Here is a 23,796-nt window from a genome sequence, read left to right as displayed (position 1 = left end):
AGTTTGAGGCGCCTGCTCATATAGCTTATGGATAAATAAATTGAAATGAACTCCATTATAAAATGCTATCAGGAGGAGTTTATCATCCACCTCGTCCACCGCTAAGGCATCCCTGTTGAAACGCGTGATGAAGGACCGCAAACTTTCATTTTCCCCTTGCTCTATAGTTAGCAAGCTAGACGAAAGCGTTTGTGCCTCTGCCCTCCAATAAAATTGTTGACAAACAACTTGCTTAACTCTTCGAAGGACGTCACTGTATTAGGAGGTATTTTGCTAAACCACACCCGTGCAGGTCCTTTGAGAGTTGTAGGAAAAGCTCTGCACATTATTTCATCTGGAACTCCTTGGAGATGCATAGTAGTTTTGAAGGTGGCAATATGGTCAAAAGGATCTCGTGTCCCGTCATACGAATCTAAAGGAGGCATCTTGAACTTAGGTGGCAAAGGATAGGCATTGATGGATGCCACGAAGGGGGAATCAGTCCTGTGAACTAAGTCTTCCACAGGGTTTGTTTTCCTTATGTTTTCCCTCATCTCGTCCATGACCCGTCTCATTTGATCCATTTCTCTTTCTAAATGAGGTACCCTCCGTGAAACGGTACCTCTTGATTGATTTTCAGTTTCAACATTCCTTTCCTCCTCTTGACTCTGGGCCCGTTCTCCAACATTCCATTCACGAGGTTGTTTCCTTAACTCAAGTTGTCTAGCCAACTCTTGGTTTTGACAAGTTAACTCTGCCATAGCAACGGCCATGGATTGCATATGTTGGAATGAGGGTAGTTGCATAGTGGGTGCTGACTGACGGTCGCGGTGAGGGTTACTAGATGCGTCCCTGCTTTGTTGAGGGCCTGGACTCGTAGCCCTAGATCTTGTCCGAACTATTTCAACCCTTGATTGGAGAAAGAAACTATAGAACTTAATAAACTATGTTCCAAAGACAACAAATTTCTTACGTTTCAATTCCCACAGACGGCATTAACTGATGAGTTCTAAAGGATCAGTGGGCTGAAAAATCTTTGGATGCTCTTGATCTTGAAGAATGAGTCCTAAAAAACCAAAGAAAATCAAAGAAGACTGGGTGGAGCCAGCCTTTAATTCTCCGATGGTAAATTTAGTAGATTGAAGGAGAAAGAAGAGCCCTCAAAGACTTAACTTTTATCTAGAATTCCAAAAGAGAGAAAAAGTCCCCTTACCTCTGCGTAGAAGGGTCTTTATATAGTGTTAGAAATCAGTTATTTCTCCTAATTGTCGTAGAGTTTGAAAGATTCAGAGGATAACTTCCTTAACTATCACAAGAGTCACCTCATCGGGACTTGTGTTGAGATTCAATCAATGTGACTCTTGGTTGAAAGTGTGTCAAGTGTAAGCCTTGGTGAACCTCACCCGTCCATCATTAAGGAAGGACGAGGTTCATTGCTCACTCGTCCTTCATTGGACGAGCGAATGGAGAATGAAAGAGGATGGTTATGGAAGGACGAGTGTACCAACCATTTGTTCTCTGCTTTGTACATTGATATGGACGACCATATGGATGAGTAATTGACTTGGGATGGACGAGTAATTGACTTGGTGCTTTTCTTGCACCATCATGTTTATGTTAATGTGAAAAGAAGGAAAAGAGAAAAGAAAGAAGGGTATGGCCGGCCAAGGGAAGGGAGAGATATTCTAGGAGAAATGAGTGGTGGGGAATAAGGGGTAGGTGGGGGTCATGTGTGACTCCATAAAAAAATCTAATCCTTTTTTTTTTCTTCCTTCAAAAGTTCTAGGATGCTACATACAATATTTATTTCGCAAGAGCTAAAGAAGTTAGTTAGAGCATTTGTAGCAGTGGTGATATAAAGCAATAATGCTATATTTTAGCTCCATTTTCATTAAAATGATGCTCCAGCAGTGGAACAAAAGAAAAAAAATTTAGCTGATTTGCTACAGTGCACATCGAAAGATAGATGTGCACTGTAGCTCACGGGTAAAAAAAAAAAAAAAAATTTATTACACCCTCTCTCTTCTCTCATTAAATATACATTTGCCATTCTCTTTCTCTCTCCGGCTTCTCTCCTTTCATCTTTCTTCCTCCATTTTCCTCATCTTCTCTCTTCTTCCTCCACCACCATCTCGATCTCACAACCTAGCTGCCAGCCCAGCTTCGACCCATCACCGACGCTGACCCATCTTGCCGATCTCCCCGCCTATTCCACCAACAAACCCATCTCACCGATCAGACCCAAGCTCTGGATTTCGGATTTCGTGGGTTTCATTCGTCGATTCAAGCTCTGGGTTTCATCATTGAATCCGCCACTACCTTCCTCCGCCCATTGCTTTGGTTTTCCATCGATCCAAGCTTTGGTTTTTTTTTTTTTTTTTTTTGCATTGCGTGAATTTGATTGTTTTTTCATTTTTTTTTCTTGCTGTGGATTGGTGGTGGTGGTGGTGGTGGTGGTTGTGGGTGTGGGTGTGGCTGATGGTAGAGTGGTTGTGGTTGGGGCTGTGGTTGTATTTTTGGTAGTATGATATTTTATTTTATTATAATATTTATATTATTTTATTGTGATGTGTATATTATTTTATTGCGTTGAAAGTTAAAATAGATCCACTGCTGCAACATGTGTGTAGGTAAAATAAATAAAGTGGCTTTTTGTATAACTAAATAGCTAAAATTTTGCCTTCACTGCTATGAATGCTCTTATGATGATTGGATTCAATTGATCAAGACAATGAAGATTAGTTAGTTAGCCATTGATGTAACTAGTTGTAATTGATTTTAACTAATTGTAATTAAGGGTCTGTTTGGTTCGAGAAGTAGAAAAGTAGGAGGATGGAAAATAGAGAAGGGGTAAAAAAGTAGGAAAATAGAAAAGATTTAATTTTCTTTCATGTGTTTTATTTGGAGGGTAGAAAAGTGGAGAGATGAAAAACTCTTTTATTTGATTGAGAAGAAAAATAAGAGAATATAAAATAGAGTTTGTATAAATTTACTATTATGTCCAAATGAGGTAAAACAAAAAATAATACATTAAATTTTTATTAAAAAATTATGATGAATGATTACTTTATTAAAAAAATATAATGAAAAGAGGATAAGAAGTTCAAGAACCCAAAACATTTTTCTCAAAAAATAAAAAAGAGAAAAGAAAGGATGAGCACAAAACAAAAGAATTTAAAAATAAATAAATAGAAGAAGGGATAAGAAGAAGAAGGAAAAAAAGAAAAGAAAAAATAAGGATCTCCGCACATCTTCCCATAAATAAATAAAACCACATATAGATATAAGACCACAACTAGGAGGGTAAATGTGTAATTCAAGAGGTAAGCCCCTCTTTTCTCCTCTTTCTTCTCAGTTTTCCTCCCAATATCGGAAGGAAAAAAAATTTTGGGCCGGGGTGGAATTTTTTTCCCCTTTGTTTTTTCTATCCTCTGTGTTTTCTCTCCTGAACTAAATAAGGGAAAACGTCAATTTCTTCCCTATTTTCCTCCTTCCTTTTTCCATCCCTCATATTTTCACTCCAACCAAACAAAGTTTATGTAGAGAATTATATAAAAGAGATGATATTCATTGTAAAGAGATCATATTAGAAATAAGAAAGCTATTCTTTCCTCTCATTCTCTTCTTCTCTCTATTCTTACTTTTCACTTCCTAGGAGGCCTAGTTCCCTTGAAGAACTACTTCAATCTCGTAAGAATCAATGATTCTTATCAATTGGTATTAGATCCAATTTTTTCATCATGAAAAAAACTTGATCCCTAGTTGCTCTTAGTGTCCGATTGGGAATAGCTTATTTAGCTGAAATTGAAAACTTGTTGCTGAAAGTACTATAAATAAAGGTGAAAATTGGCTAAATAGTGCAGTGGAACCCATAAATAGTAGCAAAAATAAACTGAAAGTGGAGATAAGCTAAAAAATTTAGCTCATCCCAAACAAACACTTAATGAGAAAGTCAACATCCTTTCATTGACGACTAACCAACATAATCATGAATTACGTGAGATTCACCAGAAATTATGGGTGGCAATGGGGAGGGGCAAGGTCTAAGGATGGGATCTTCAACCCCGTCTTACATGGTTTTGTCTTTCCTTATCCTCGCCCCACCTCATATGATAGGAAAAATGTCCTTACCCCATCCTTGCCCCTTAGGGCCATGCAAGGACCCACCCGGCCCCTATAAAATTCTATTTTGTGCTAATTTGCATCACAACTTTTACAATTTTTTTAAAAATAAAACATGTTTCATCAATATATATATACTTGAAATTACAACTAAATTTATCCTACCAAATCAAACTAATTTTTAATAAGAACTGAATAATATTATCCAAGTGTTTAACAAAACAATATCACAACAAAAATAAATATCTTAATATACATGCATTTAAATAAGCTAATGTTGATAAATAAAACATGTTTCATCAATATATATATACTTGAAATTACAACTAAATTTATCCTACCAAATCAAACTAATTTTTAATAAGAACTGAATAATATTATCCAAGTGTTTAACAAAACAATATCACAACAAAAATAAATATCTTAATATACATGCATTTAAATAAGCTAATGTTGAATTTTTTTTTTTTAAATAATAGGGATTTAGGGTATGAAAAATTTACAAATATAGGCTTTATCAACGCGAGGTGGAGGGGGGATGGCAGATAGGGTAGGGCTAAAATGTCTAAATCCATCTCCGCCCTATCCCATGGTGGAGGTTAAAATCTCGCCCCACCCTCACCCCACCACCGATGCGGGTGGGAAAAACCCACACAAGGTAAAGCGAGGAGGGGCAGGGCAAAATTGTCATCCCTACAGAAATTGGATGTTGTGACTGTAGGAGACAAAATTTTAAGCCAATTATAAAATGCCACATCAAAATTTAGTGAAAAAATTTAGATTAGTATGTCATTAAATTAATTAAATTAAATAATGACATGTGTCATCCAAATTGATATTACATTGGCATATTGAAATTTGCCATGTGACACTTGGCCCACAAGATAAAGATAAATTTCCTATTTAAAGTTTATAGATATATCTTTATTAGAATAAATAAAATAAAGATAAAGATAAAATTTCTATTCAAAATTGATGGATAATTATCTTTGTTGATCTTTATTAAAATATAATCTTTACAAAATAGATAAATAGAGATAATTATCTCTAAGTAAAATTTGGGCCAATCAAGAGTCTACTACATATTTTCAAGTATATCAATTCAAAGTGGAGCTTATTCTTTGAAACCACTATAAATAGAGGACATCCCCTCTCATTTGCATGACCAAGTTTTCAAGAATTCTTTGAAGAAATTATGTCTCAAGTATCTTTGAAGAAATTAAAGAACATTGAAGGACTTGAAGAACTTGAAAGACAACAAATCTCTAACAAGCTCAAAGCCAGAGATTCGTTGTAAAGACCATTCGATCCATCTTTCAACCAAAGTGAAGGAAAGTTTGCGTTCGAGTCAAGACCAAAACGACGATAGAATCGAAGAAGCACTTTTTGTATTAAAAAAAATATAAATAATAATAATAAAATAAAATAGAAACCATAGATTGTACTCACTACTTGATTAATGCAAAATTATATTTGTGGAACACCTTTTTCAATTTGTTTGATTTTCTACTATTGAAAAATTTGTGCTTAGAGTGACTTCTATGTTAAAAACATTCACAAAAACTGTGCAAGGTTTCACTAATGCTGGAAATCAATTGCAATGAAGGACCTCATCTTCAATCCCTATTACAACAACTCAAATGGATTCAACTTTAGCAATTCCAAAAATAATGAGACTGGAGTTTCCCAAATTTAGAGGAGAATCCTACAAGTTGGGCCTATAAGGTGCATTTTGCTGAGAGAGTTTGAGTCAGAGGAGAAGAACAAGGAAAAAAGAGATAGAAAAATATTTTGAGAAGAAGAAGAGAGAGAATATGAACTTTTTTTTTTTTTTTTTTAAGTTTGCTGTTAACTTGATGGAAAAATATACACCACGTAAAAAGACCTAATTGCCCCTCTTCTCAATCTTAAAAACAAAAGAAAAATTACACTTTACCACCCTAAATATACTCCTTATTAAACTTTGAATTTCCATCCAAGTTAACAGCAAATTTAATGGCAAGGTGCAAAGTGTAAAGGAGTCATAATTTAGGGTGCAAAACATGCATTCGAAAAGTTTAAGGTTAAAGTATAACATGAGTATAGTTTAAGGTGGTAAAGTGTAATTTTTCCTTATATATATATAACTTTATACTACAATAAGCTATCATCTTTGGAGTTTACTGTAATTTGGGTGCTAAAAGTTTTAGATATAGCTCACACTTATTATGCAAATCATTGCTATTTTATGTTTTTTTTGCTTCATTTATCTTGTCAATTAATATATGATTTAATGTTTATGCACATCATTTGTCATGATAGTCATTTTCTATAAGTGAGTCGTCAATAGGGACTAACTTGAAAAAAATTAAAAATAACAAAAACTAAATTGATGCTTAAAAAAAGTAATAATTTCACCTAATTGACTACTAAATTGAAAATAACCCCAAAATATAAGAACTAAAATAATAATTTCACCTAACTTATATAAGAAAGTATAATGTTGGAATTTACGTTTCTGAAATTTATATATCTAAAGAACTTGTGTGTACAATTTAAGTTGAAAACCTCATGTATGCGAATGTGCCCAACCCAACATTTTACAAGTTGCCAATGTGGTTAGTCTTTACATTCATGATCAAGAAACTTGTCATTAGCAGCTAGTATTTGATTTTAGGGAAAATTACAACTTACCTACTTGTGGTTTGACTAAAATTTAAATTATCTACCTATGATTTGAAATTTGACACTTTATCTATTTGAGTTTGACCATAATTTAAGTAGCATACCTGTGGTTTGAAATCTCATAATGCAAGTGTTCCACTGATTATTATTGGTATTATATTTTTATATTTTTTGTGTTTTTAGAAGAGAGAAACATAAAAGTGGAGCAAGATTACATATTTAGCCCTGTTTTAAAAAATATGTGGGTTACGGAACTCTAACTAAGCTAACCTTAGGTGAGTAAAGTGTCAAATTTCAAACCACAGATAGTAACATAAATTTCGGCCAAACCACAAGTGGGTAAGTTATTATTTTTCCTTATTTTAACATTTGAGAGGAACAATTCTGTTTGAAGAAACTTTGTGGTTATGTTAATTTAGATGATGCTAGTGATCTAGATAAGCATCATTCTACTACAAGCTTCTTGTTTCAATCTATTAAAACTCTAATGAATTATAGTGTTAGATTTTAGACCCTTAAAAAAACAGTGTTTAACCTAATTGTATAACCAAGTTGATACTTAAGTAGTTATGTAGATCTAGATTAAACATGCATCACACATCATGCAATTGAAAAATAAATAAGGCACAGATATGATGACACAAGAAAACTAATGAAACAAACCAATTTCAAAGTGAAAAACCTAGGGAGAACTATCCAAAATAACAATCCACTATATTAGATAGAAGTTTACAGTTAAGAATATTTAATTCGTAGTAAACTAAATTATGATTATCAAACCTAGCTCTAAAACCCTCACACTTCTTTGATGTGGATCTGCTCCAACACGAACCTCTAGTTCATGCCTTTGATCTTCAGTACGCCTAATATTTGAAACTTGGGATACAACTTTATTCCACTGGTACTTGTAGTATGTGAGTGAACTCTGTAGATACTTGAAAGTAGAAGGAACAAAACCTCTTAGATCTCAAAAGAGTAGCTCTTCAAGAATTGAAAAACGTGCTTTAGGGTTTTCTTTATATACCAAGTAACTCTAGACTGAAACCCTAAACATTTAATGGGCTAACGAGCTTTAATTAAAATCTACAGATCACGTCTCGATCAATTAAAGTTTTCTCTCGATCGGTCCAACTCTTCAGCTTTTTAATTCTTTTTTCTACAGCTTGTATGTTCTTGAATTCTGACTTGTAGCACTTTGAGTAATGTCTAAAACACTTTATAGACAGTAAGATCTATTCCTAAATAAGTATATTTACTCTGTTTGCCAACACACAAAACATTTAGAACCTAAACATTTATATCTAGATATTTAGAATTTAACATATAGGTTGAGACAAGAGTCCATGGTTACATTGTCAACCATTAAGGTTGAATCTATGGTTGTGACCAAAGCCATCAAGTAGGGTATTTGGCTTAATGATTTTATTATTTTTTATTTTTTGAAATCTTAGGGATTCAATGGCAGCACATCTGGGTATTTTGTGACAATTTGAGTGTCATTCTACTAGTGATCACGGTAAGCATTATTCTACTACGAGCTTTTTCTTCAAAGATTAAGATTATAGATAATCTAGCAAATATTATGACTAAGTTAGTTCCTTTGCATTGTCAGAATTGGGCTTCCATTTAAAATGGGTTGGATGTGACTCAATTAATATACCTAAAAGGCCCGTTAATATGCTGTGGTCAAATTCAGTATTGGCCTTGGTACACCTTGTTTTATTAGGCTTATACCATAATCTGATGTGAGGTAGAGTGTAGGGTTTTAAGCCTAAACTATGATGGGTGAATATTTAATGTATATAATATAAGGCGAGGCCCCTCTCTACTCTGAACATTAGACAAAACACTAGATCTCATATTTTGGAGATTAGGATGGCTTGCCCCATCAAAAGCAGTCATGAAAGGAGGAGCATGGAGAGGAAGATCTGCCTAAGCCATGTGTCGAGTGTTCACGTGCGTGTCTATTGCTATTGGTAATCTATTCAGGTTTGCTCAAAGTATTTGGAGTTACGCCCCTTAATCTTATAGATTAATTGATTATCTATCTTCTAATATTTAGTACGTATATATCTTTAATTCTTACATGCATATGTTCAAGCACTATTTGGAGTTTTGACTTGATTGGTGTTGTAATTTGAGATAGACCTTAAAGGCTTTAGCGGAGGTAATAAAGAAATTTCTTTTGCGAGTCTTAATTTAATTCCAGCAAAGTTGAAGATTCGCTATATGTGGCTTGAATCTAATTATCATTGAAGTCGGTTTATATAAGTTATACCAGGACTCCAATTTAGGTATATATACTAGGGTCCTTCCTTAGTGCGGCAATATATATATTGATAAAAAAATCTCAACTTTATTGAGAAGAAGATAAACACATGCAACTAGCTTTTTGTTTTGTGTTTAAGCAATAAACCTTAAACTTTGGTGGCAATATATAAATATGCAGCTAGCTTTTAGTTTCGTCTTAAAGCGATAAACCTTATATTTGTGAGATAGTTTTTTGGATTTGTGAGAGTACTTTTATAGTTTTATGTCATTAGTGTAATTTCCTTAATTTCTTATTAGTAAAGTTTTCTCCTCATCTCACTTGTTGACATAACCTATTAACAAACCATGGAAATTATTAGTGTTCTTTTCTTGTATGTAGCATGTCTCTTTTTGTATTTTTCATTGCTTCTTTTTATTGTTCGTTTATAAAAATTTTAGTTTAGTCCATCATAATAATGTTCAAAATCAATCATGAATTTCCATTAAAAAAAAAATTTCCAAAAGCCGCAGAACGAATATGTGCATGTGGATGTGAAAAATACTTCATACTGTATAGGTAGTTAAGGAAGGATAATTGAAAATCTCCATTGCAACCAAAATTTGCCTATTGAATGTGCAAGAGGAATTTACAATCTTTAGTTCTTTACAAACAAACATTTTAGACATAGTCAACAACAAAAATAAAATGCAGACAGGCGACAGGCAACAAAAAAAACAAACTCTGCAACTACTTACACAACTTCATTTTTTTCATTTGTTTTTTTAACAACTTGTTTAAGTAGTAAGTTTTTAATAGTTGACAATCATTTTCAAAAAGCTTATCGATATCATTGTCATTGATATAAACTTTATTGTTCACCACTCATTATTTGTAAGTTGGGATCATAAAACTATAAAAGTTGTATTGGTCAACTTATTCTAGAACAGGACATTTTATGAATAGCTACTCCACAGAGCTTACATTTCCCAAGAGGAAGAGAGTTAACGAGACTCTGCAGCACATCACACAGAGTAAACCACGAAATATTGAGATAGAGACGGAACTGAAGCGCAATAAAAATAGTGACTGGGCAGCAAGTGACGGTGTAAATTGGAATTGCAGCCCAATGTAGCCTCTCTCGCATCATAAGCACTAGTGTAGCAGCAAAAGCAACCATCATGGCTGCTACGGCATAGAACAATGTGGTCAGTCCCAAGCCTAGCTTCAATGGCAGAGACCTCCTGAAATCCTTTTCGTGCATTCTCGATGTCATAATGGAAAGGAACACGACCACAGAAGTCAGGGAGAAACAGAGAGATACCGCATCTGAGATTGTGAAAACGTNGGTGTGGAAATTACATTTTACCACCCTAAACTATACCTCATATTACACTTTACACCATAAACTTTTCAAATGCGCTTTTTGTACCCTAAACTATGACCTTTATTACACTTTACACCCTAATGGTAAGTTTGCTGTTAGCTTAGATGGAAAAATATAACACCACGTAAAAAGACCTAATTGCTCATCTTCTCAATACTTTAAAACAAAAGAAAAATTACACTTTACCACTCTAAATATACTCCTTATTAAACTTTGAATTTCCATCCAAGTTAACAGCAAATTTAATGGCAAGGTGCAAAGTGTAAGAGGAGTCATAATTTAGGGTGCAAAACATGCATTCGAAAAGTTTAAGGTATAAAGTATAACATGAAGTATAGTTTAAGGTGGTAAAGTGTAATTTTTCCTTTATATATATATATATAACTTTATAGCTACAATAAGCTATCATCTTTGGCAGTTTACTGTAGTTGGGTGCTAAAAGTTTTAGATATAGCACCACTAATGCAACATGCTTTTTAGTGTTTTAGTGCTAAAATTGCATTTAGCTATTTTAGCACACAATGTGAACACTATAAATTCTCTTATGCAGTTACCCCCACTCCACAACTTCATGTTCAATATCTGTGTGTACCTAGATTAATTTCATGCATTTTTGGATTTAATTCCTTTTTTTTTTTTTTTTTTTTGTCTTTTCATTCTTTAAAATAGAGATTTTTTTTTTTTTTTTTAAATTTCAAGTGCTGATGTGAATTTTTTAATGTCAATAAAAATATTATTATTTAGTAGCCACGTAATCTTCAAAAGTGTTATTATGCACATCATTTGTCATGAGGCATTTTCTATAAGTGAGTCGTCAATAGGGACTAACTTGAAAACAAATTAAAAATAACAAAAACTAAATTGATTGCTCAAAAAAAGTAATAATTTCACCTAATTGACTACTAAATTGAAAATAACCCCAAAATATAAGAACTAAAATAATAATTTCCCTAACTTATATAAGAAAGTATAATGTTGGAATTTATGTTTCTAAATTTATATATCTAAAGAACTGTGTGTACAATTTAAGTTGAAAACCTCATGTATGCAATGTGCCCAACCCAACATTTTACAAGTTGCCAGTGTGGTTAGTCTTTACATTCATGATCAAGAAACTTGTCATTAGCAAGCTAGTATTTGATTTTAGGGAAAATTACAACTTACCTACTTGTGATTTGACCAAATTTAAATTATCTACCTATGATTTGAAATTTGACACTTTATCTATTTGAAGTTTGACCATAATTTAAGTAGCCTATCTGTGGTTTGAAACTCATAATGCAAGTGTTCCACTGGATTATTATTGGTATTATATTTTTATATTTTTTGTGTTTTAGAGAGAGAAACATAAAAATGGAGCAAGATTACATATTTAGCCCTGTTTAAAAAATATGTGGGTTACGGAACTCTAACTAAGCTAACCTTAGGTGGGTAAAGTGTCAAATTTCAAACCACAGGAGGAACATAATTTCGGCCAAACCACAGTGGGTAAGTTATTATTTTTTCCTTATTTTAACATTTGAGAGGAACAATTCTGTTTGAAGAAACTTTGGTGGTTATGTTAATTTAGATGATGCTAGTGATCTAGATAAGCATCATTCTACTACAAGCTTCTTGTTTCAATCTATTAAAACTCTAATGAATTATAGTGTTAGATTTTAGACCCTTAAAAAAACAGTTTTAACCTAATTGTATAACCAAGTTGATACTTAAGTTAGTTATGTAGATCTAGATTAAACATGCATCACACATCATGCAATTGAAAAATAAATAAGGCACAGATATGATGACACAAGAAAACCAATGAAACAAACCAATTTCAAAGTGAAAAACCTAGGGAGAACTATCCCAAAATAACAATCCACTATATAGATAGAAGTTTACAGTTAAGAATATTTAATTCGTAGTAAACTAAATTATGATTATCAAACCTAGCTCTAAAACCCTCAACTTCTTTGATGTGGATCTGCTCCAACACGAACCTCTAGTTCATGCCTTTGATCTTCAGTACGCCTATATTTGAAACTTGGGATACAACTTTATTCCACTGGTACTTGTAGTATGTGAGTGAACTCTAGTAGATACTTGAAAGTAGAAGGAACAAAACCTCTTAGATCTCAAAAGAGTAGCTCTCAAGAATTGAAAAACGTGCTTTAGGGTTTTCTTTATATACCAAGTAACTCTAGACTGAACCCTAAGATACCGCATCTGAGATTGTGAAAACGTGAAATGGAGTTTCTGTGTCGAGCAATGGAAGTCCTGTTTTTGAGTTGGAACCGCCAGGGATGGTGTAGGCACAGGTAAAAGCAACGGTTGCTATTAGGACGGCAACTATAGTGCATGCCTTTGCTGTTCGCATTAGCCATTCTTGGCCATCTGCCACCAGTTGCTTATGTTGGATGGTGAACAGTTCTTCAGCAGTCTGACCTTCTTTATTTCGGTTTTTGATCAAATATGGAGGTACAAGTTTCTGCACTCGCTGTATTGATTGAAATCTAATATCATTATGCAATTGGATGACAATTAGTTCATACTTGCATATATATATATATATATATTGGTGTTTTACCTTAGATTCCTCGATTAAATTCAACCATGTGGTTAGACTCACCAATAAACTATATGGTTGAATTTAATTGTTTTTGGAGAACATAACACTATTTGTACTATTGTGGTCAATGCAACTATATGGTTGAATTTAACTAAGGAACACTATAAATAAGTTTTGCCCATTTAGAATATACTCTTATAAATTAAGGATAATTATTGTAAACCCACCTGTGATTTGACTTGAATTCACATTGTCTACCTATGGTTTGAAAAATGTCACTTTACCAACTTAAAGTTTGCTCCATTTGTTTCCCTTAACTCACATATGTTAAAAATGAAAGTACATATGTATTTTTGCTCCCTATTTTATGTTTCTCTTCTCCCAAAACAAAAAATACAAACAAAACCCTTACTTCAAACTCCAGTATTAGGCTAATCAACAAGGCAAGCAAAAAATAATTAGAGAGAGAGAGAGAGAGAGAGAGAGAGTCAGATGTTATTAATTTTAACAAAACCCTAACTTTTTGATCTTGTTTTTATTTTTTTATTTTTTTATTTTTTGTATGTGTTTTTTGTTTTGGGATAGAGACATAAAAGGGGCTAAAAATTCATATTTACCCTTGTTTTTAACAATGGTATGTTACAGAGGACAAACAGAGGGAATCTCAGGTGGATAAATTGACATTTTTCAAACTACGAGTAGACAATGTGAATTTGGACCAAACCATAAGTGGATTTACTGCATTTACCCCTATAAATTAACATATTTCAAAAACTTTCTATCATATTGAGTTTTTAAATCGAACTGAAATTCATGTACTTGTAAAATTGTAAACACCCCTGCTTGAGAAAAATACATTTATGAGATGTAACAGAAAACCCAAAATTTGATAATTAGTGAACGGAAGCAAATTATCAAAAAAATAGTGAAAAGTATTAGAAACTTAGGCCCCCAGGATCCAAGGGCTCAAGGCCCAAACCATATCCTGTCTATGTTCTGTGTATCAGCACTACGTTTGTATTGCTGTTGTACCTCTGTACTACGTCATGTAAAATTAGATCTCTTCTGTATGCCAATACAAAGGTCTCCTATGCATAGTTTACACACAATAAAATAAAGATATTCAGTATTTTCAAGAAGGAATGAGGGAAATGCAAGCAAAATAAGCACCTTGAACCATTGTATCTCGGACTGCAAGCGGAGGGCTTCCCCTGGCCTGTCCCTCAACTTATGCTCACCCAAGTATGCAGCTTGATGCAAAATGGTGTCACCATCGGCATTGATCAATATTTTAAACCTCGATATTGAAACAGGCAAATGCTGAAGAAGATCCAAGATTTCTATCCTTCGATATCTTGCTGCAATGTGAAGTATGTTCTCATTTTTTTTATTTCTGTGTTCAATTGCTAGAGGATTCCGTTTAAGAATGACCTCTACCATCTCTGTGATCCCATTTCTTGCAGCTGAAATTATTGGATTATTAGAAGATGAAGTAGAACGGGAAGGTTGCTGATCTTTCTTACTTTGATCTTCTTCTTTTCTTTCATCCTCAAGCTTTTTAACTATCCATGTCTCGTAATTTACAGCTAGAATTGTAGCAAGTATCAACGCTCTCTTTTGTTGCTTTTTTCTGTCCCAAATTCTTTTAATTGCTGGCAATCCTATTAACATCCCATTACAGAGCAAGATGAGACTAGCTTTCCACAAAAACCATTAAACGTCAATTCTAGGCATAACACTTTGACAGAAGCAAATATAGATTTAAATTGACTTATGTTACAAAGCCACCAATTTTTTTACATATTGAATGACAAGTGACAACTGGTGATTAGTATTTTATACATTTGAAATTGTATCAAAATTTTGATTTGCACTGAGAGTGGCAATAGTGCATTGGAATGAATATATGTAACCAAAAAAAAGCAGGTTGTACCTTGAGCTATGGACCTCCAAACAGTGCGGTATATCCTTGATATGGCTGCAATTTCGTGTAACTCAGGTCATTAAATAAAGGCATGTATCGGATAAAAAATAAGAAGAGCATCATAAATTAAAATAACAGAATGCTCTAAGCCTCTAATTGAGATAAATAGAAATCTAGAATGGTATGACTTCAGGTATCATATGGTTTGTTTTTCATCAATGATGAATTATCTAGTAGTGCAAAAAAAACAGCCCAGTTTCAAATTTTGCTACCATACTCTTTTTGCAAGAATTTGATGACTAACAAAAACGGGGTTTGATCAGACTTACTTGCAGCAGGTGCGTCCAATATCATTTTGAGACTTGTAAAAAGAGTACTTAGAAACACAAGCTTCATTTTATTGATGTTCCCCCAAGGTAGTTTCTTTAGGGTCATGAATATTTGGAAAGATCAAGTCCATCTTAATTAGTACAAAGTGTGTATCTAAACTTTCAAAAATCGAGACAATGAATACTCCTTTAAATTTGTAATTTTATTGTAAACTATAAACAAATTTATTTCAAATAGAAATGATCTTAATTTCCCGATGAATGAAAGTACATTGGGAGCAAAGTTTCTTCTGTATTGATTACCTTTATGGTCACCTAAGCAGCCAAATGGGCGGGGACAACTCCAGCCACGGCCACATTCAAGATCCTCTATTGGACTTGAAGTGTCACTGTGAAGATGAAGATCATCATCATTTGGAAGCCCTGTATTGGACATGCAGGTTCAGTTAGCCCCTGTGTACACAGTAGGAAATTTTAATTTTTGAAGCTGGGTAACATATATATTTTGTTTGGCATACAAAGATAGATTAGTCCCTCCAATATGCCCATGGGATGTCCACTCTTGAAAGCAGAAGGCATCTTCGCTAGCAGTTGAAAACATGCCGGGCCAAAGCGTAGAAGAGATTTATCCCAATATAGTAACCCCAAAGCTGTATCTGTAATTGAGAGAGAGAGATTTTAAGATTTAAACCCCAAAAAAAAAAAAAAAAAAAAAAACAGAGAGATTTTAATCAACATATATAATGAAGAGAGACAAAAGTCTACCAATGTAGTTGCCAAGGATAGCTATTTCAAGAATGGATTTGGAGTCATTTCGTGTGCAGTGACTTTCCTTAATCGGGTTGCTTTTCCCAGCATCCACAATCAAAAACTTAACCATTTCTGTCTTACCAAATGCAGCGGCTATAAACAAAGGAGTTTCACCACTATTGTTTTTTACGTCAAGTTGGCTTTCGCCAAAACTTAGTAAGTGTTCTGCCATTTTGACAATCCCAGCTGCTGCCGCTTCATGAAGTGCTGTGTTTCCAAGTTCATTCCTAATATCAGACAAAAATGGTGCAACTGCAAGATCAAGTAAAAAACTAATCAATTCCTTGTTGCCGGTGTACACTGCAAAATGAAGTGCAGTGTCCCCGGTGTCTGTCAGAGGATGACCCACGTTTTCATTCTCCATGTAGTATCTCTTCACGGCCTCCAAATCTTTTCCCATGATTGCTTGATAAGGTTTCGTCAATATTTCAAAATTATCCTCCCTTTCCATGTCTCTCTCCCTCGGGCTATGTAAGCAATCATGCGTTGTTCCATAGACACTACTCACAATTTAAAGAAACTTACTGGTATCTACCTTGCTTGCGCGAATACCAAAGGTAAAAAAACAGTTCTAGGCTGTAATTTTTTCCCCCTTTCGGCAATGCCCAACCTTTTTTCAATGGATTAGCTTGGCTTTCCTTATAAGAAAGTATGGACTCAATAGTTTCTATTTTTCAAGTACAGAATTTAAATTGAGAACTATGATTTAAACACTCTTTAATTGTTAAACTCTCCTACTAAACAAGTTTTTTTTTTTTTTTTTTNCACACTTTTTTTTCTTCTTAACTACCTATGTCTCCTACATAGGGCATATGTAATGTAACATACTAACATATCTCTCACAATAAGTGAATCCCACCTGGTACAAGATAATTAATTATGTGTCAGATTGGATTGTCTTTGACTCTCTTCCAACATTGGTTGTATTTGGAACTTGGTATGGTTTTTATATACTTGTTCAAAGCTTTGAAGTTTGAATGCTGTAACATTTTTCACGCTTCATCGATCTCATACTCCCGTGCCTCTCTCCCTCTCTCAAGCCATGAGAGCAACCATGCTTTGTTTCAAAGATTGCTTGAAGGCACCCGTATCAACTTCGCTTGGTAGAGTAATAAAGGTAAGCATATAACCATAAAGAAAAAAAGTGTTATGCTGCATTTTCTTTTCCTGTTTCAGCTTTATCCTATCCTTTTTCAACTAATTAATTATTATGGCATTGGTTTTCCATGTTTCTCAATCTCATACTCCCGAGAAAGCACTCCCTAACACAGCAAATAAACATCATAATTATGTTTATGATGCAGTATCAATGATACTTGATTACCTATACTGTTTACCGACTACCTCCACAATCCAAGATAAAAGTTCCACCCAATCATAGTTAGTACTTAAGGCGGAAATTTGATATCTCTAATTCTAAACTAATCTATATATATATCTATATATTACTAAAAGCTGAAGCATAGCGTTTAATGTTACTATGCTCACATTGTGACACATCATTAGCCACGTCATCATTTTTTATTTCCAATTTTTGTTATATATATATTTTAAACATTTTCTCATTTAAGTTGACTTAAAAACTCCATTATTTAAAATTTAAATATCTTTTAACCATTATTTTTATTATTAATTTTCCAAAACTCTCCCTCCCTTTTACCTCTTCATCTCCCCACTACTTTCTTCCTTAATATCATTTTTTCTCTACCTTTTTGTTTTCCTTTATTTCGACTATTCTTATTCTCAACATCTTACTATAAATTTAGCATTTCTCTTATCATTCTATGCATAGTTTTCTACAAAAAAAATGTTACCTCTCTCTCTCTCTCTCTCTCTCTCTCTCAATTTGTTTTTCATTTTTTGTTTGAATTTTTTTTTTTAATATTTTATTTTCATTGCATCAATCCTTTAGGTTGATGAATTTTTGTGTTAATTAGAATTCTATTTTAGGTTGATGCAATTTAGTTTTGTATTTTAAGTTGCTATCTTTTATACTCTATTTGATTAAATATTATCCTACTGCGTTATACATATAGTACTATATAATAATATAATGTTATTATATTACATAGAATAACTTGGATAATTTGATGTTTACTGCTATATAGTTTATTTTTACTCTTTTTTCTTCTCATCTTATTTTATTCAACATTTGAAACCAGTCACATCCTCCATACTATTAAATTATGCAGCACAAATCAAGAAAATGGCTAGACACAAACCTGCATTCCTTTACCATACATTAGGGGAATCAATATATTTGTATGACAAAGGGTCATATAATTTAGATAGCACCATTTGAATGTGTCTAGGCCCATATATTATGTATCATCTTTTTAGGATACCAACAATATTGATCTTATGGGAAAAGTTACATAAAATATTGAGAAGCAGATTTATCCCAATATAGTAACCCCAAAGCTGTATCTGTAATTGAGAGAGAGAGATTTTAAGATTAACCCCCAAAAAAAAAAAAAAAAAAAAAAAAAAAAACAGAGATTTTAATCAACATATATGATATGAAAGAGAGACAAAAGTCTACCAATGTAGTTGCCAAGGATAGCTATTTCAAGAATGGATTTGGAGTCATTTCGTGTGCAGTGACTTTCCTTAATCGGTTGCTTTTCCCAGCATCCACAATCAAAAACTTAACCATTTCTGTCTTACCAAATGCAGCGGCTATAAACAAAGGAGTTTCACCACTATTGTTTTTTACGTCAAGTTGGCTTTCGCCAAAACTTAGTAAGTGTTCTGCCATTTTGACAATCCCAGCTGCTGCCGCTTCATGAAGTGCTGTGTTTCCAAGTTCATTCCTAATATCAGACAAAAATGGTGCAACTGCAAGATCAAGTAAAAAACTAATCAATTCCTTGTTGCCGGTGTACACTGCAAAATGAAGTGCAGTGTCCCCGGTGTCTGTCAGAGGATGACCCACGTTTTCATTCTCCATGTAGTATCTCTTCACGGCCTCCAAATCTTTTCCCATGATTGCTTGATAAGGTTTCGTCAATATTTCAAAATTATCCTCCCTTTCCATCTCTCTCTCCCTCGGGCTATGTAAGCAATCATGCGTTGTTCCATAGACACTACTCACAATTTAAAGAAACTTACTGGTATCTACCTTGCTTGCGCGAATACCAAAGATAAAAAAAACAGTTCTAGGCTGTAATTTTTTCCCCCTTTCGGCAATGCCCAACCTTTTTTCAATGGATTAGCTTGGCTTTCCTTATAAGAAAGTATGGACTCAATAGTTTCTATTTTTCAAGTACAGAATTTAAATTGAGAACTATGATTTAAACACTCTTTAATTGTTAAACTCTCCTACTAAACAAGTTTTTTTTTTTTTGTGTGTGTGTGTGGGGGGGGGGGGGTGGTGTATATGTGCTAACATTTGAAAAATATTGTTTATACTCTCTAACCAAACTAAACCTTATACACCTTTCCTCCCACCTCTGCCCAAGATAATTGTCTTTTTCATTTTTTTCATACTTTTATATATTAAGTATCTAAGATTATTTTTTCCCAATAAAATGTTTCTAAAATTAGTTTCTAAAGGGCATTGGTTTACATTTTCCTATTTTATATTTCTATTACAAGTAGTAACACACTTTTTTTTCTTCTTAACTACCTATGTCTCCTACATAGGGCATATGTAATGTAACATACTAACATATCTCTCACAATAAGTGAATCCCACCTGGTACAAGATAATTAATTATGTGTCAGATTGGATTGTCTTTGACTCTCTTCCAACATTGGTTGTATTTGGAACTTGGTATGGTTTATATACTTGTTCAAAGCTTTGAAGTTTGAATGCTGTAACATTTTTCACGCTTCATCAATCTCATACTCCCGTGCCTCTCTCCCTCTCTCAAGCCATGAGAGCAACCATGCTTTGTTTCAAAGATTGCTTGAAGGCACCCGTATCAACTTCGCTTGGTAGAGTAATAAAGGTAAGCATTATAACCATAAAGAAGAAAAGTGTTATGCTGCATTTTCTTTTCCTGTTTCAGCTTTATCCAATCCTTTTTCAACTAATTAATTATTATGGCATTGGTTTTCCATGTTTCTCAATCTCATACTCCGAGAAAGCACTCTCTAACACAGTAAATAAACATCATAATTATGTTTATGATGCAGTATCAATGATACTTGATTACCTATACTGTTTACCGACTACCTCCACAATCCAAGATAAAAGTTCCACCCAATCATAGTTAGTACTTAAGGCGGAAATTTGATATCTCTAATTCTAAAATAATCTATATATATCTAAAAGTTAAAGTATAGCATTTATTATTTCTACACTCTTGTTCAGCCACATCAACAACCACATCATCTACCTATTTTCAACATTTCTCTCTTTTTTTTTTAACTTTTTTTTTCTTATTAATTTCTCATCTTATTGTTATACTTTCTCTAACTTTTTCCCTCTCTTTTACATGTTCATCTCCTCATTACTATCTATCTTAATATCACTTTTTCTTTATCCATGCATCTTCCTTTAGTAACTACATTGCATATTTGTAGTCTTCTTAAAGTAAGATTTTTTTTTAAAAGAAAAAAAATCGTGAAACCATAAATAAATGCAAAAGAGTAACAGGACCATGAAAATCAACTAATTTGTATTATGTTCACATATTTCATACCATGAAAAAGTATGCCCAACTCTCTTATCGTTTTTCACTCATCGATAGTGCGACATTAAGACATGGTGTGGGCAAGTGTGTATGCATGTGTCTTATAGATGATTTAAAATTAAACCATACTAGAATATGGCTTTACATTGAGCATCAAATTCCTCAAATTCCTCTTTCTCTCTCTTTCAAATGTTTTGTTAGTTTCAAGTTTTTTTATTTGGTAATATATAGTGAAATAGTGTGTTTATTTAACAATTCACAACATTTTTGTGTCTCTCTATCTCTCTCCAAGGCTTATAGATGATTTAAAATTAAATCATGGTAGAATATGACTTTACATTGCACATCAAATATTCTCTCTACCTATATACCCAAAACAAAAACTATCCAACCAAATTACCTAAACCTAAATCATATTTAAGCCCCTAATTTAAAAAAGACAAAATGAAAGAAAGAAAAAAATTACCCGTCAGAGTTTCGGCGTCTTGATGGTGGTGGGAGGCTAGTATAATGGAGATGGTGATCCCTCAAATTCATCTCTCTCTCTCTCTTTTACAAATGTTTTGTTAGTCTCAGGTCTTTTTTTTTGATAATATATAGTGAAATAGTGCATTTTATTTAACAATCCACAACATTTTTGTATCTCTCTATCTCTTTCTAGGGTTTTATCTGATTAGTTATTACTATTAGTCCTTACTTTTTTATTTATTTATTTTTTTAAACACTAAAATAGTAGATATGCTAAAAGACATGAAGAATAGAGAAATATGTGGTGTAAACTTAAGCAATTAATGAGATATTAATGAGATAACAGTAAAATAAGTTAATGTGAACTTTTGGGCAATAGTAAAAAAACTTAATAAAAAAGGTTAAAAAAAAAAAGGCTAATAGCAAAATTAGAATGCCACTTGGCAGAACCTCATGCACTCTCACATGAGGTCTCTGCTTTTATATATATATTGATTTACAATTCCCACACACACAACAAGTTTTTTCTCTCTCCCAAATTTTTTTTTTCTCATTTTTGGTGGATTCTATTTTACTTGCATCGATCTCTACTTTAGGTTGTTGAAATTTTGTATTATTTGGAACTCTACTTTGAGTTGATGTGATTAAGTTTTGTATTTTTAAGTTTTTATCTTTTTTAGTCTCTTTGATTTCTTAGATGTTATCATTTTGCATTATAAAGATAGTATATAAGAATATAATGTTATTTTATTACATAACATGACTTAGATAATTTGGTGTTTATTACTATATTTTTTATTTTCCTTTTTTCTTCTTATATTATTATTTTCAATAAATTTCTTATTTCTCTCGCTCACATTCTCTCTTGAAAANTCTCTCTCTCTCTCTCTCTCTCTCTCTCTCTCTCTCTCTCTCTCTCTCTCTCTCTCTCTCTCTCTCTATCTCTCTCTCTCTCTCTCTCTCTCTATTGCAACTCTACTTTATATATTGATGAACCATTGTGATTTTTAAAACTCTATTTTGGGTTCATACGTTTTGGTGTTGTATTTTTTAGTTCCTCATCACAAGTAGTCTCTTTCTCTCTACAATAAAATTCAAATAATAAATTACAAATATTTAGAATAAATTTGATATGAGTTTCAATTATTATGAGAAGCTTTTTAATAGAATGAATAGGTTGAATAATTTATTTAAATAAAAATTATACATACATACATACATATCTATCTATCTGTCTATATATATATATATATATTAAATTATACATACATATATACCTATATATAATATGAAAGCGAAAAAATTGACTTTTTGTTTACTACTCTTTATTGCATCACATGGCTATATAAATTTTTGTCACGTATATATTTAAAAATACCGAACAGTTGTGCCTTTTCATTTTTCAATAGGCATATTTTTGGTCTATATGCATTTTTTCATTCAATGAGCACATTTTCGATCAATGGGCACATTTACATTCAAAATACACATTTTTCATTCAATAAGCATATTTTCAGTCAACAGACACCTTTTGGTATATCCAATATGAAAGGTGTAGGAGGGAAAGGCATAGGAGCCCATATCTATGTATATATTGGGCCAAGGGCCCAACCCGAGGACGCCAAACAATCCGAGGATGGGTAAAACACTTTTATAAAGGTCTGCATTAGTAAGTGAAGAGAAAAATCCTATTAAAGCCACCCAGGGGGGTACCCCGAGGAAGAATCCCTCCTCAGCTGGGCGAGGCCAAGGTCAGAGGGTATGGTCTGCCATTAAGAGCAACGCTCCGGACCATTCCACTATAGAGGATAGGTATCAAGAAGGAAAAGGACAAAGGAGAGCTATGAAATATATAAGAAAAAACAGCTAACATCGCATTGAATGCTTTACAGCTGACTGAGCAATGTTTTTTAGCACTACAGCTACCCCCAAAGACTTTAGGGAGGGATTGATGGGATAAGTATCAATACTATCAATCCAAATCTATACGTGGAAGGATGAAAACAAGGGGATGAAAATATAAAACTGGAGGGAGACCCTCCATGATAGGGGGGGAAACAGGGAAAGGAGACTGTAACAATAAAAATCGCACTTGTACTTTGTTTAGTGGATTTATATGAACACTTGCCTCCTCGGACAAGAAGTTCGTCCATATCAGTATTTCTTATTTGTGTATGATTGCCATCCAATTCCATATTAGCTGTTGTCCAATTCATTAGGGCCTAGTTCTTTGACCCATTCTCTACAAATTCATTGTTTTAGGCTTTTTGAGCCTAAGTCCACTCATCCTAGACTTAGCCACAAATCAAGTCCTTACAATTGGCGCCGTCTATAGGAAGAACTTGTGTAATAGTGGATTTAACACTTAACTATGGTAGGATTAGGTCCACGCCAGGCAGAGTATTTGGGATCCTAGCATGGCGATCCTTTTGTCAGTCTTGAGCAAAGAGGTGACCGTAAAGGAAGTATGCATACTACACATACTGATAGCAGTCAACTTCGATTAACACAGGGAGGATTGCTTGAGGGGGCACAGTTCTAGGGGCTTTTGACATCAAGTACATGCCTTGTACCTCTACCAAGGCCAGGTCCTCACGAACTTGGTGGGCGAGTTCACTAAACCTCCGTCAGAGGAAGTGGCAGTGACATAAATCATGGATGGAAAATTGCAAAT

General features: G+C 33.4%; 2 protein-coding genes across 2 annotated transcripts; both read right to left on the bottom strand.

Moving 5' to 3' along the window:
* Window positions 1-12,594: 12,594 nt before the first annotated feature.
* On the bottom strand, window positions 12,595-16,491 carry LOC112028790 (uncharacterized). The gene is made up of 6 exons (XM_024061481.2): window positions 15,970-16,491; window positions 15,723-15,860; window positions 15,508-15,627; window positions 14,885-14,929; window positions 14,122-14,612; window positions 12,595-12,879 (listed from the first exon to the last, which is right to left on the bottom strand). Exons 1-6 carry the CDS (start codon window positions 16,463-16,465, stop codon window positions 12,595-12,597), a joined length of 1,575 nt encoding a protein of 524 aa, XP_023917249.2. The 5' UTR covers window positions 16,466-16,491.
* A 2,086-nt stretch (window positions 16,492-18,577) lies between these two features.
* On the bottom strand, window positions 18,578-19,000 carry LOC136062731 (uncharacterized). Its single transcript, XM_065762184.1, has one exon. It carries the CDS (start codon window positions 18,998-19,000, stop codon window positions 18,578-18,580), a length of 423 nt encoding a protein of 140 aa, XP_065618256.1.
* Between the last annotated feature and the right edge of the window lie 4,796 nt (window positions 19,001-23,796).

This window comes from Quercus suber, unplaced genomic scaffold, assembly GCF_002906115.3.
Source record: "Quercus suber isolate HL8 unplaced genomic scaffold, Cork oak 2.0 scaffold_446, whole genome shotgun sequence".
NCBI classification, from domain to species: Eukaryota; Viridiplantae; Streptophyta; class Magnoliopsida; order Fagales; family Fagaceae; genus Quercus; species Quercus suber.
Note: the sequence above shows the minus strand (reverse complement) of the source record. Positions and strands in the feature narration are given on the sequence as shown.